This window comes from Hyperolius riggenbachi, chromosome 11 (assembly GCF_040937935.1).
Source record: "Hyperolius riggenbachi isolate aHypRig1 chromosome 11, aHypRig1.pri, whole genome shotgun sequence".
Taxonomy (NCBI): domain Eukaryota; kingdom Metazoa; phylum Chordata; class Amphibia; order Anura; family Hyperoliidae; genus Hyperolius; species Hyperolius riggenbachi.
The window spans coordinates 140,586,856-140,601,797 of NC_090656.1; the positions used below are offsets into that span (position 1 = coordinate 140,586,856).

The window sequence follows — 14,942 nt, forward strand, 5'->3', positions numbered from 1 at the left end:
TCACACAGTTAGTCACTAAGTGACTGGAATTAATATTCAGGTAAGTGGGTGGAGCCTACGACAACCAATCTATATGCACCTATTGAATTTCAAGGGGACTATTTAAATTGCTGACATTCTTACACTGTTAATGGCAGAGGCCTCAAACCTGGTACATTGGGGTTCAATTTCAGAAAAGGGGCAAAGCCACAAACAGCCAATTAGGTTTGTTTCATTTTAATGGGAACATTTTAACTATTTTAACTAGGGGAAGGTAACAGGCGGCACCATTGTCTATTGATCTTCGATTGACCATTACATGCGCGCTAATCTTCTGGGGTTCCCTGTTTATGGGCCCCGTATGTGAGTTATCGTTTTTATGTCTACTGCCTTTTAAAGAAATTTTATCTAAATAAACGGGTTACGCTTAGATATTGCCGTTTTTGTTTTCCTATATAAATTCCTGAAACTTTACCTCCATACGGATGTCCACTGGATCTTCACGACGTCTGATGTTCCCTGGACGTTATCTGTGACATGAGCCATTTCACAACCTTATAATGTGGGTTGTTGGGAGCTGGTAAGCCTTTTCTAGTTTTGATGTTTGGCGGATACCTACCTCTGAGCATTTGATATATTGTGGTGAAGAATTTACCATTCCCTACATACAATGACTTTCTAAACCTGCGCTGACCTTTGATGTATGCCTGACTTCTGAACTTTTGGACATTGTTCTTCTCAGCGGCGGTTCCATTGTCCCTTGGCGCCGATATATTTGCTACTATATATAAAATTTTAACTATTGATGCCAAGGAACCAAAACCTCATAAACGTTGTCATTTAGTGACTGTGTTAAGTTTAGAAAAAAAGTGGGAGGAGCCAACAACAGCCAAATACATACTCGGACAACACAGAGTCTTCCGCTAGTACAGGGATGTCAAAACGGTCCTTCGAGGGCCGAGGTCCTCACACATTTGTGACACAGCTCAAATTAATTGATGGGTCTGAATCAGGAGAGGTGTTGGTCCATCAGGTAGAACACATTCGTCTCTCTCAGTCCATCCTAAACACTGGCATGGATCTGGCCCTCCAGGCCTGGAGTTCGACACCTGTGTATATATATATATATATATATATATATATATATATATATATATATATATATATATATATATATATACAACCTAATTGGCATAAAAATATGTAGACCTAAAACATAGCTGTATGGGATTGAAAGAAGTCAGACCTGCTGTGTGTACTTCAGAACCTGTAGCAATAAAGAAAAAATAAATGCAAAGCAACTGTATGTGATTAGCTACTATAGGTACCATCTCAATCTTCATTTTCCGTGATGAAACACAGCAGTCTTAAAAGAATATATAGAGCCAAAAATTGTCATTGTATTTTACTTGACGCCATTATTTATTTTGAAAAATACTTTTTATGAATTTGCAATTGAGATCTTTTTTTTGTCAGTTAACTCTTTGAATAAACAATTTGCAATACACAAACTTTGAGGATTTTGTTTATTTTATGCTTGCATGCTATTATATTTTACTTCCTTGAAATGGCTCTTTAGTGTTTAACTATGTCTTTGTGTTACCACTGTACATTACAATAAAATGTAGAATGTTGCAGTCCTAAAATGAATACAATGATAAGGGAATAATATACCATACTTAACCACTTGCATACCAGTAGTCTCTGGCCCCTTAAGGACCAGAGCCTGCTAGTACCAGAAAACAGGGCTTACCGATGAATCGCCACAGGAAACTGCCACTCTAGCCAGTCACCCATCACACATGCCCCTTGCTATGCCATCGCTATGAGCAATTTCATTGGCTCCTGACCCTGTCATTAATGTGCGCCAATGGGATTGGTTAACAGTGATCACGGGGTCAGAAGCCAATTACATCTGCTCCTGCCTGGCTCACAGAGCTCTGCCGTCATAGTGCTGCGTCAGCGCTGCGTAATTTGTTGACGCTTTATAAATACAATAAATAATAATAATAGTGACGGCAGAGCGAGGGGGCCTGCAGTGAGCGGTGAGTCCATGTGGCACGGTAATTGAAATCTACGCCGTGGCAGAAATAAGCAGGCACAGAGCATAGATTTCAATTACCATGGTCTGGAAGTGGTTAATCATGAGATCCATGCACACCTCCCTTATTTATGTTTTTAACGTAAGGTCTACATATTGCTGCATGGCAAGCTGAGTAGGGATAAGTGGAAAATGCTTCTAATGTGCGGATCATCACTTACCAAGAAGCGATAGCCATAGTACAGTAGTTGTGTTAATTAATCAGCTGCTGAAGTTTTATTTGCTTTCTTAATTACCAATGCCTAAGTGGGCAGAGTGTGTTAGGAGAATATTCCACTCTTCCCTAATCCTCAGCAGCATGTCCATCATATTATTCTGTCCCCCAGCATAAGACAATGTATTGCAGTCTCTTCTTTATTTTCTTTCTGCATGATCTACATAGTATGGCAGCTACAGGTGGAAGGAGAATTCCTCCCCCTAAATTTTGCTCTTCTCTCAAATCTCATGTCACCCGCAGACACTAGCAAGTATCACAGGGTTTTTCACTCAGAGAGCAAATGCTTAATACACAACAAGCAGCCAGCAGCCTTGGACTATCTCTATAATCTATGTACAATCATTATCAAAATCTTTTCTGTCTGCTTATTCATGATGTTTAGCTGGCTGAGGCATCTTCCCCACTGCCTCCCTCAGCATTTGCCTTGAAGAGAGCTTTCGTTTTCTCTAAACCACTGTTGATGGTCTCTGTTACACCCTTCTCTAGTAGAAATCCTTCCGAATCGGTCTCAACATCATCCACACCAGTAATCTTATCCATGGAGGTTTGAAGCAAACGCAGGCTGACCAGGACTGAGGCCTAAAAAAGAAAGAAGTTACTTGTTTATGTACAGAAGAAAATTAAGAGTTAGTTTAAAACTGAAGCTGAAGCTTCAATCTTACTGATTGTGTGTCATGGCTAAATTTAAAAATGTACATTGCCTATTATTTATTTATTTATTGGATTTATATAGCACCAACATATTATGCAGTGCTAAGAACATTATGCTTTTTTTCCCCCAGCATTCCTCATTATTGCATCTTAATTACATTATTACTTCCCTACTCACTTGTCCTCACTGTCACTATTCCCAATCTCTCCCACCTTTTTTCCTGGTTTTGGTCATTTTCAGTTTGTCATGGCCTTTCTGTCATCACTTCGGCCGTTCTTGCTGATGTCACTTAGGTGAACTTCCACCCTCACTCCTTACTTCACTGACAACTAAATTCACACTTTGTATTTTTTCACTATTTCCACAATCACCACTGACTACCACATATTACCTTTCGAATCCTTTTTGGACAACAGCTATCTTCGTCCTAATGTGGATATTCCGCAATCATCTATGCCAGTACTTGCAGAAACAATACTGGCACTTCTACCCTTTTTTTCCCCAGACTTCCTGGAACTGATTTCATATGCAGAGATCCTGGGGCAATATAAACCCTCCAGACAGTGAGAGCTGCTCATAAAGGTGCTCCCTGCTTGCAAAATGCAAGTATTAACCTCTATACGACTGTGTCATGCCAATTGGCATCCCTCAGGACCACCTAAAGCAGACTGGCGTCAAGTCTTGGGGGTGTGTTTTGCAAGAGATTGCACGCACCGATATTCTCTGCGATCGCCGCTAAGAAACTGTTAGACGGGGAAACCACTGTCTATTTACAATGTACAGTGATGCGATCTAAGGCAGCACTGTACTGGGGACAGCTGTGCCACTCGACTGTCCCCTCTGGTGGCACAGGAGTGATCGGCTGTCATTGGCTGATGCCTATGACTGCCGATCGCTATAAGTGGCGAGCGCACGGAGGGAGGGAGGGTGGGAATAGCAAAAAAAAAAAAAAAAAAATTAGTAAAATTATTGGGGAAAAAAATAAATGTGGGACTACTTTTAGTTTTTGATATTTTACGTGTATGCATTTTATTGGTTGTCATGTTTTCTTAGGATATTGTATATTTTTAGACAGTGAATTTATATATTTCTTATTCCCTTATGAACATTTGATTACATTTTGTATGTACTACTAGTGCTATATATTATTTAAAACATTTTTTTAATGAATTTTCTAGAGACTTGATGAAATTTGAAACTGTATGTAGTGCGGAGGACCGGATTAAGAGGGTGTTAACAATTATATAACAGATATTAAATTATGAGGAAGATCATATGCTATCTCTTAGAAAAAGATGGCAGGAGGATCTGAAACAGAATTTCACAGATGAGCAGTGGAATAAAATCCTGACAAGATGGCACTTGACACCAGAAAGACTAGGAAAGATTTACCCTGGAGCAGATACAGTGGGATGCGAAAATTTGGGCAACCTAGTTAATTGTCATAATTTTCCTGTATAAATCGTTGGTTGTTACGATAAAAAATGTCAGTTAAATATATCAAATAGGAGACACACACAGTGATATTTGAGAAGTGAAATGAAGTTTATTGGATTTACAGAAAGTGCGCAATAATTGTTTAAACAAAACTAGGCAGGTGCATAAATGTGGGCACCACAAAAAAAATAAATGAAATCAAAATTTAGTAGATCCTCCTTTTGCAGAAATTACAGCCTCTAAATGCTTCCTGTAGGTTCCAATGAGAGTCTGGATTCTGGTTGAAGGTATTTTGGACCATTCCTCTTTACAAAACATTTCTAGTTCATTCAGGTTTGATGGCTTCTGAACATGGACAGCTCTCTTCAACTCACACTACAGATTTTCGATTATATTCAGGTCTGGATACTGAGATGGCCATTCCAGAACGTTGTACTTATTCCTTTGCATGAATGCCTTAGTGGATTTTGAGCAGTGTTTAGGGTTGTTGTCTTGTTGAAAGATCCAGCCCTGGCGCAGCTTCAACTTTGTCACTGATTCCTGGACAATGGTCTCCAGCATATACTGATACTGAGTGGAATCCATGTATCCCTCAACTTTGACAAGACTCCCAGCCCCTGCATTGGCCACACAGCCCCACAGCATGATGGAACCACCATTATAGTTTACTGTAGGTAGCAGGTGTTTTTCTTGGAATGCTGTGTTCTTTTTTTCTCCGTGCATAACGCCCCTTGTTATGCCCAACAAACTCAATTGTAGTTTCATCAGTCCGCAGCACCTTACTCCAAAATGAAGCTGGCTTGTCCAAATGTGCTTTAGCATACCTTAAGTGGCTCTGTTTGTGCTTTGGGTTGAGAAAAGGCTTCCTCTGCATCACTCTAGCATACAGCATCTCCTTGTGTAAAGTGCGCTGAATGGTTGAACAATGCACAGTGATGTTGTAGTTCTTTGGTGCTGGTCTGTGGGTTGACTCTGACTGTTCTCACCATTCGTTGCTTCAGTCTATACGAGATTTTTCTTGGTCTGCCACTTTAAGCCTTCACTTGAACTGAGCCTGTGGGCTTCCATTTCCTCAATATGTTCCTAACGGTGGAATTAGACAGCTGAAATCTCTGAGACAGCTTTATGTATCCTTCCCCTAAACCATGATGGTGAACAATCTTTGTCTTCAGGTCATTTAAGAGTTGTTTTAAGACCCTCATGTTGCTACTCTTCATAGAAAATTAAAAGTGGAGGAAAAGTTACAATTGACCTCCTTAAAAACTCTTTCTCATAATTGGATTCACCTGTGTATGTAGGTCAGGGGTCACTGAGCTTACCAAGCCAATTTGAGTTCCAATAATTAGTTCTAAAGGTTTTGGAATCAATAAAATGTACCTGCTTAATTTTATTTAAACAATTATTGCATGCTTTCTGTAAATCCAAAAAACTTCATTTCACTTTTCAAATATCACTGTGTGTGTCTCCTATATGTTATATTTAACTGACATTTTTTATCGTAACAACCAACGATTTATACAGGAAAATCATGACGATTAACAAGGTCTCCCAAACTTTCACATCCTACTGTATGAGGTTTTGGAGATGTCAAGGCGGTGTGGGGACTTATTTACATGTTTTCTGGGAATGCCCTAGGATTCAAGTACTTTGGAAATTAGTACAGACCTTTTTGACCAAATTAACTGGAAAAGATCTAATGGGAGACCCTGCCATTTTTCGACTGCACCTCAATGAAGAGGGGGTGGGAAAATACAGGAATTTGTTGTGTTGTCACCTAATACAAATGCTGCAAGACTTCTTATAGGAAGAAATTGGAAGTTACATTTGGATTTCACATTTGGTCACATTTGTGTTTCCGAATGGTTTTATGAGATTGAACATACTAAACGCATGGAGGGCTTGATCTTGTCCACGCGTGGGAGGGAGGAGTTTAATGAAACGATTTGGAAGAACTGGAAAGAGTTTACACTATCTGATGAAGGGTAGATGGCTGATAAAAACAAAAAAAGGAAGATTGGTGTGGCAGGTGGGTGCGACCCATGGGGGTGGGGGGGGGGGGGGGGGGGGGCGAGAGGGAGTACATTGGTTTATATAGTGATTGGAATGAATGATTTGGATGGCTGGATGTCTGGAAGATTGGTGGTATTTTAATTTAGTGCTATGGGTTTTTTTGAGATATGAGGGAATTCTGAGAATTATGCCTAGTTTCTTGAGGAAGGAGTGGGGAAGTAAGATAAAATAAGTTTACTAATCCAGATCGTAGTCGGATGTATAGATAGAATACTTCCCCTGAAACTCGTGGTGCCTTGCAGATTGGTTGAAGGCTCCTTGAAAGAAAATGGATATGGTATGTTTTTATAGGTTTAATTGGAAAGTATTGATAAAGTTATTCCCTCTTTTGTGATAATTGTGTGATGTTATGGAATAAATGTAATAAAACATTTTTTCCCTTCTGTTTTTACTTATGATAGTTACTGCGGAAAGTCAACATCATAGCATATTATTGTTATACTTTTTTTTAAATAAAATTATGCATACTGTATATACATTTTCCTAGGTAGAATTGTATGTGTTAAAAAGTGGTTTTATATGTTTGTCTATTTTGCATACTGAGGAGTGCCAATGTTTTTTATTTTTTCAGACACTCTTTGTTATTTGAGGAAGCGGACTGCGATACACACAACATTTTATCATTCAGGTGTCTGGCTTCTATTAAAAATTGTATTCATTTATTTTGGCTACCCCACTCATCTCACTCATCTCTTCAACTACAAGAAAGACCCAGGAGTAGTCTTAGCTACCGTAATATCTATGTTACGGCAGGGCCCTTATTACAATTTCTCTTACAGGGCTATGGAAACCGTTTTGCCCATGCGATAAAACGAGGTGCAAAAATGAAATCATGCCTAGCAGAGGATGGTTTCGATCCATCAACCTTTGGGTTATGGGCCCAGCACACTTCCACTGCGCCACTCTGCTTTCCATTTGTAAACAATCTTAACCACTTCCCCACTGAGGGGTTTTACCCCCTGACCACCAGAGCAATTTTCACCTTTCAGCGCTTCTTCCACTCATTCGTCTATAACTTTATTATTATTTATCGCAATGAAATGAACTATATCTTGTTTTTTCCGCCACCAATTAGGCTTTCTTTAGGTCGGACATTATGCCAAGAATTATTTTATTCTAAATGTGTTTTAATGGGAAAATAGGAAAAATGTGGGAAAAAAAAATAATTATTTTTTAGTTTTCGGCCATTATAGTTTTTAAATAATGCCTGCTACTGTAATTAAGACCTATGAAATGTATTTGCCCTTTTGTCCCGGTTATAAAACCGTTTAAATTATGCCCCTATCACAATGTTTGGCGCCAATATTTTATTTGGAAATAAAGGTGCATTTTTTCAGTTTTGCGTCCATCCCTAATTACAAGCCCATAGTTTATAAAGTAACAGTGTTGTACCCTCCTGACATAAATATTTAAAAAGTTCAGTCCCTAAGGTAACTATCTATGTATTTTTTTTTATTGTACATTTTTTAATTTTTTTTTAATTACAAAAAAAAAAATTGGGAGCGTGGGAGGTAATGAGTTAATTTTTTGTGTAAAAGTAATTTATTTGTATGGGAAAAATGTTTAGGGTGTAGTTTTACTATTTGGCCACAAGATGGCCACAGTAACTTTTTGTTTTAATGCGACCTCCAAGCGTCCTTCCGGAAGCTTGGAGGAAGTACTTGGAGGCTGGGTAAGTGTGTGTTTTTCACAATGATCGCGCTGCCCATCGGAGAGCAGCAGGTCATTGCGGGGCTTAGATCAACGAACGGGAATGGATTTTCCCGTTCATTGATCTCCGGGCAAGCGGGCGGCGGCGTGTTTACTAGCGGCGGGCGGCGTGTTTACGAGCAGGAGCGCGGACAGCAGCGGGAACGCGGAAATTACGGATTTCTCCGTCCCTGGGGGTTAAAGGATGGAAAAAGGGATGGAGAAATTCGTACGCGTGGGGGTAAAGTGGTTAAAGTTCAAAAAGGGTACATTAGTTGAAATAGTTACTGTAACGATTGGTGTCGGCACACAGAGAGAATCTGATTATTGATGATCTGCAGAATCATCAATAATACAGATGTATACTTGATTATGGATGATCTGCAGAATCACCAATATTACAAGTATGACTAACCTCTGGACACCTAATGAAGTGTAAGTGTTTGGTGTAACTGTAGGCTATCTCCCGTGAGACGGGAGACACAGGCAGCTCGTCCAGGAACCACCTGAGGAGCAGGTGGCCCTCGGCTGTGCAGGGACTATCTCCTTGAGAGAGGGAATAGAGAGAACCTGGCAACCAGTGATCAGATAATAGACTGTACTGCAGCCAGGGGACTCCAGAGGAGTAGAGGACACTGGCTGCTAGCAGGCCGGACTCTCTGAGGAGCAGGAGTCCTAATAGCTAACTGACACTTGGTAGAATAGTGTCACAGCTAGTACAGATAGACTGAGCACTCAAGGGATGAGTGACAGCCTGGAGGGTCGGGCAGGCCAGGTCGGCAACACACGAGCAGATAAGGTACAGAGACAGAAGGCTGATTCGGTAACCAGGTACAGGCAGGGTTTGGCAACAGGTAGGCAGATATGCAGAGGTACCGAATCAGAAGGCAAGAGAGAGGTCGACAGAGCAAATGGTCATAACAGATATAAAGCACAGTCCTAGTCTGAGGTGTGAGGTCCTAGGTCTCGACACCCAGGAACTAGTCTAGAGACTAACTCAGCAATGACACAGTAATCCTAAGCTTGGGTGTGAGGTCCTTGGTCTCAACACCCCGGAACTGGTCTAAAGTATAACACAGTAATGACACAGTGATCCTAAGCTTGGGTGTGAAGTCCTTGGTCTCAACACCCCGGAACTGGTCTAAAGTATAATACAGCAGTAATCTGGCTAAGTGTGAATTCCCAGGTCCACCTGGTTCTAACACACTGTGGGATCTGACTGAGGTCTGAGTGCTCACACGTAAGTATTCGCAACGGCAGACAACCCGAGACTGACCAGCAAGATCTATATATACTGCAGCGCTCCTCAGCGCCGCCCAGCGAATCAGTAACTGCGCTGGGATCAGCTGATCGACCTGATCAGCTGATCCCTCTCCTACTGGCATAAAGGTCCTGCCTTCCAGCGCGAGCATGCGCGTAGCTCTCCATCTGTGTGCACTAGAAGGCCCAGGGAAACCGGACGCATGCTGCTGTGCGGAAACCGCCAGTCTGAACGCGGAGACAGCCGCCCCGCCGCCAGACCGCGCGGCGGCATCTCCGCAATCCATTACAGTTACACTACAATCTATGTTACAGCAAGGCCCTAATGACACTTTCTCTTAAGAGGCTATGGCCGCCGATTGGCCCATGTGGTAAAGCAAGGTGTAAAAAATAAAGTACACCTAGCAGAGGATGGTTTCGATCCATCAACCTCTGGGTTATGGGTCCATAGCCCCTTAAGAGAAAGTGTCATTAGGGCCTTGCTGTAACATAGATTGTAGTGTAACTATTTCAACTAATGTACCCTTCTTAAACTTGAAGATTGTATACAAATGTAAGCAGACTGCAGAGTGGCACAGCAGAAGTGTGCTGGGCCCATAACCCAAAGGTTGATGGATCAAAATCAACCTCTGCTAGGCATGATTTCATTTTTGCACCTCGCTTTATCGCATGGGCAAAACGGTTTCCATAGCCCTGTAAGAGAAAGTGTAATAAGGACCCTGCCATAACATAGATATTACGGTAGCTAAGAATACTCCTGGGCCTTTCTTGTAGTTGAAGAGATGAGTGAACTGTGACACCACACTTAAAAAAACAAAACAACAAAAAAAACAGCAGAGAAGCTTCCCCATATTGGAGCATTGGATTTGGTAAAGTCTTAAGCCAATGTGTTGTAAGACACAAGTAAGCTTTAGGTTAGCAGGAATGGTTGCATGGCCACCTAGCTTTTCATCCTTCCCAGGCCAGCTAGGCTGGCTTCAGCCTGTAGTGTTGGTGGTATAGTGGTGAGCATAGCTGCCCTCCAAGCAGTTGACCTGGGTTTGATTCCTGGCCAATGTATGTGAGCGTGCTTTTGACATCCTACAACTCCCTGGAAAACAAGATCCTCCTCCGGAGGAGGAGGGGATTACACTTTCTGATAGATGTATACACATGCAAGATGTTGTAAAGCAGTTTAGGCCTGCAATTCAACATTCAATGTGATTTCTGACCTTAAAACAGTGATTTGCATCAAATCTAGGTTTTTTTATTGAGACTTTTGAAGTGCATCCCACTCAAGCAGGTCTATTAGACCGCTTGAAACATCATTTTTCTAGCCAGCATAATTTTTTCTAAATTTCCAAGTTCGCCTCTCCATTGAAGTCTATTGCGGTTCGCGAAAGTTCGCGTGAACCGAACTTTCGGGGTAGCTTAGCGAACCTAAAATCAGAGGTTCAGCCCATCTCTAATCGCGGGTGATTTGAGGATCCTACTGCCACAGATGTCTACATGAGTTTTACTTCTACCGTGTTGTAAGTGCATTACTCTTTTACCTAAAATTCCTTAATACACCATAGAGTGCTTTCTTTGTACCCTTAGAATGTTTTGCACCACCCACACCAGGAAGCAGCACCCGTAGATTGCATTATGCCTAGTTAACGGCTGAGGCAATTGTTTACACACATGCAACTTAATGCATGACCAATCGCGCAACAAGATCAGCCGCATGACTTTCGTTACACACACGCTGCGTGGTGTCCGTCAGTCCTCCGGGGGCTCTTCTATCAGCCGCATACATGCTGGCAACGGCGCATAGCATGTGACATCACACACTATGTGCCGACGCCAGCGTGTATGTGGCAGAGTCACCCAGAAGATGGACGGACACCATTCAGAGGCTGACACAGGAAAGGTAATGTATAAATGCACACACAGGGGGCACATTTATACATTAGGGCGGTAGCGGCGGGGGTTTTGACATTTTGTTGATCGTTCCGAAATCGGCCACCATACCACCGCACACCCGATCAACCAACTTTGGCCCAACATCTTGCATCAGGGGCGATCAAGTAACGCCACCAATTTCAGCCCGAAATTGGTCACATTGTCAGTCAGGTCTGCACTTGGCAACACCGATTTTCAACCAATTCGATAATAATCAAATTGGTTGGTCGATCGGCCACCAAAGCTGCCTGATGTATGGGCGCCTTAAGGAAGAGGCCTACATAAAAAGGATTTTATGACCCTAAAAAAGTTTATTGAAACACCTGTTACTGCAGTGTTGTACTCCCTCCCTAAAGTACACAAGGGGCATGCCTCATTACCCAGTAGGTCTACTGTGTCAGGGAGAGGTATCTGACAGAGCAATTCAGCATGTACATTGATGAGTTTCTGAGACTGTTTGTAGAAGGGCTTCAGTGTGCTTAATTATCCGCAGGATTTGCAGATAACAAAATACACCATGTTGGCAAGCCTAGATGTTCAGGCAATATACAGTGGTATATGCTACAATCTCGGCATCCAGGCAGTAAAATACTTTCTGCAAACCAGAGGGACGCACCAGATGGCCCATTTTGATTTTCTTGTCAGCGGTTTGAAATTCATCCTGACACTAAATTGTTTCCTATTTGAAGATGTACCACCAGCTCAAGGGTAGCGCAATGGGGACTGCTTATGTCCCATCATATGCAAATCTCTCTTTTTCTGTGTCTTCATTGATATTAGACCAGCTGCATTGTGTGCTGATTTCTGCTGCCTCCAATATGTATATCATTAGCTGTTTCTCTGTGCCTGTATGGATATTAAACTAGCTGCAGCAAGTGCTGATCTCTGCTACCTTACAGAGTAGAGTATAATCTGTTACTATGTGCTTGTAATGATAGTAAAATAGCTGCAGAATATTAGGTGCAAGCAATTAGCTTGCACCTGCACATTGGAGCCATTCCTGACGGGTATTCCCCGCAGGTACTGGCTCTGTCTAATTACCTTTTGCAGGTGTGCGGGGAGTTCGTGGATTTGCCGCCCGTTCACGGGCCCATAGGAGGAAAGGCCGGAATATTAAAAAGGTTGGCTGCACAGCTCCAGCAGCCGACCGAAGACCAGCGTGACACTTTCTATCCCCCGTCGAGAAGGAATGGAGTCTGTGGTAGCAGCAGTGCTGCAGAGGTCCAGGGAGGACGGCGAGGCATGGCTATGCGAGCTACTAGCACATACTGGCAGCAAATCTGAAGCGGTGGCGGCCCCTTCACTCATACAGGAGGACATTAGCATTCCCGCCGCCTCTCCGCAGCCCCTATCACGTGAGTGGAGCTCTAGCAGGGAGGGAGAGGAGGAGAAGGCACGTCGGGACTGGGCTCATGAAAGGTCTGCGGCAAAACTAGCGGAGGAGGAGCTGGAGGCGGAGCCCTTTCACCATGCTGGTATGGGAAAACGCCCCAGAAAGGTGAGAAGGGTGTTCTCTCCACCCCCTCAGCGAAAATACACACCCAGAGCATCACGGAGCAAAGTCTGGAGGAAGCAGAAGCCAGCCAAAAGTGCCTCAGGCAGCCCCCCAGGAGGAGGTTAGCACAGCTTCTGCGGTGCAGGAAGCTATTGCTTTTGCTGGTCCTAGCCGGGCAGGGGTTCAGCAGGCACAAGGAAGGACCCCAAAAGCAGCTCCTCTGGGTGAGTGTAACAATTCTCAATCTTTGTCAGTTATTAATGCTCGTTTGGATTACTTGTTTGGCATGTTCAATATGCTGGCTGAAAGTTCAGGGCGAGGGGCAGTTGCTAGGTCAGGTGGGAGCTAGTAATAGCCCGGCTTTGCCTGCATCTGTTTGATCGCCCCCCAACTGAGTCAGCAGCAGTGGTGCTCACCGCCAGGTCGTGATCATGCTTACGCGTGGATTCACAACCATTTTGACGCATTCCGCCTCGGACACGCTAAGCCGTGAATAGATTTTCAACCACGAAAATCTGCTTCGGCTTCGCGTGAATGCGGACACAAATCCGCATTCACGCTCGTGAAACCCGGTGCTGAAGTCGTGGTTTGCGGAAATGCGTCAAACTATGTGGAAGTGACACATTGCAGGCCAATCAGAGTGCCCCAGCCAGGCCCTAGCAACCAATCACAGGAGGGGAGCTATGCCCTCCCCTCCTGAATATAATCCACATTCACGCTCGTGAAACCCGGTGCTGAAGTCGTGGTTTGCGGAAATGCGTCAAACTATGCGGAAGTGACACATTGCAGGCTAATCAGAGTGCCCCAGCCAGGCCCTAGCAACCAATCACAGGAGGGGAGCTATGCCCTCCCCTCCTGAATATAAAGCGGCGGCCATGATGGAAAAGCTCTGTCCTTGCTAGACTGTGGTGCTGAGAGGATTATCTCCAGGCCATTGTTGTTTGAGCAAGTGCATTTATTGTGTTAAAAACAAAGCGTTTTTTTTGCTAACACTGCTCTTATACTGTACACAGTTAGCTAGTCAGTGAGTGATTGCTGTAGTTAGTTGTAGTCAGTGTAGTGTAGTGGGAGTGTGGGAGTCTAGTGATTATTTAACTGTGTGTAGTGCAGGCAGGTTCAGTACTGCAGTGTAGTCAGTGTAGTGGGAGTGGGGATTATCTGTGTGTAGTGCAGGCAGGCAGGTTAGTGCAGCTGCAGTGTTCACTTGTATATTCCAGTGACAGTTATACACTTGTACTATTTACAGGCAGCCAGTCACACCGCCGGCGCCGCCACTCTCTGCCAGCGCTGGTCATTCATTCTGTCAGTGACCTTGTGCCGTGCCCAGTGCCCACTGCTTGCTCGCTGGCATATAAGCATCTCATTACACAGTGTGACATCCTTGTGTGCCCACTGCATCCTTCAGTGACCTAGTTGTATATCCAGTGCCCACTGCTGTGCCCACTGCATCCTTCAGTGACCTTGTACTGTGCCCACTGCATCCTTCAGTGACCTAGTTGTATATCCAGTGCCCACTGCTGTGCCCACTGCATCCTTCAGTGACCTTGTACTGTGCCCACTGCATCCTTCAGTGACCTAGTTGTATATCCAGTGCCCACTGCTGTGCCCACTGCATCCTTCAGTGACCTTGTACTGTGCCCACTGCATCCTTCAGTGACCTAGTTGTATATCCAGTGCCCACTGCTGTGCCCACTGCATCCTTCAGTGACCTTGTACTGTGCCCACTGCATCCTTCAGTGACCTTGTACTGTGCCCACTGCATCCTTCAGTGACCTAGTTGTATATCCAGTGCCCACTGCTGTGCCCACTGCATCCTTCAGTGACCTTGTACTGTGACCACTGCATCCTTCAGTGACCTAGTTGTATATCCAGTGCCCACTGCTGTGCCCACTGCATCCTTCAGTGACCTTGTACTGTGCCCACTGCATCCTTCAGTGACCTAGTTGTATATCCAGTGCCCACTGCTGTGCCCACTGCATCCTTCAGTGACCTTGTACTGTGCCCACTGCATCCTTCAGTGCCGTTGTACTGTGCCTGGTGCATCCTTCAGTGACCTTGTACTGTGCCCACTGCATCCAGTGATTCATTACTAGCAACATGTCTGGCAGGGTTTCGCGGG

At 43.7% G+C, this 14,942-nt stretch overlaps 1 protein-coding gene across 1 annotated transcript in view; it reads right to left on the reverse strand.

Moving 5' to 3' along the window:
- Positions 1–1,491: 1,491 nt before the first annotated feature.
- The window catches only part of ROM1 (retinal outer segment membrane protein 1), a 45,626-nt gene continuing 32,175 nt past the window's right edge, over positions 1,492–14,942 (reverse strand). Inside the window, exon 3 of the mRNA XM_068261109.1 lies at positions 1,492–2,876. Within this exon, the coding sequence (XP_068117210.1) occupies positions 2,676–2,876 (201 nt within the window). The 3' untranslated portion in view covers positions 1,492–2,675. The remainder of the gene's footprint in view (positions 2,877–14,942) is intronic.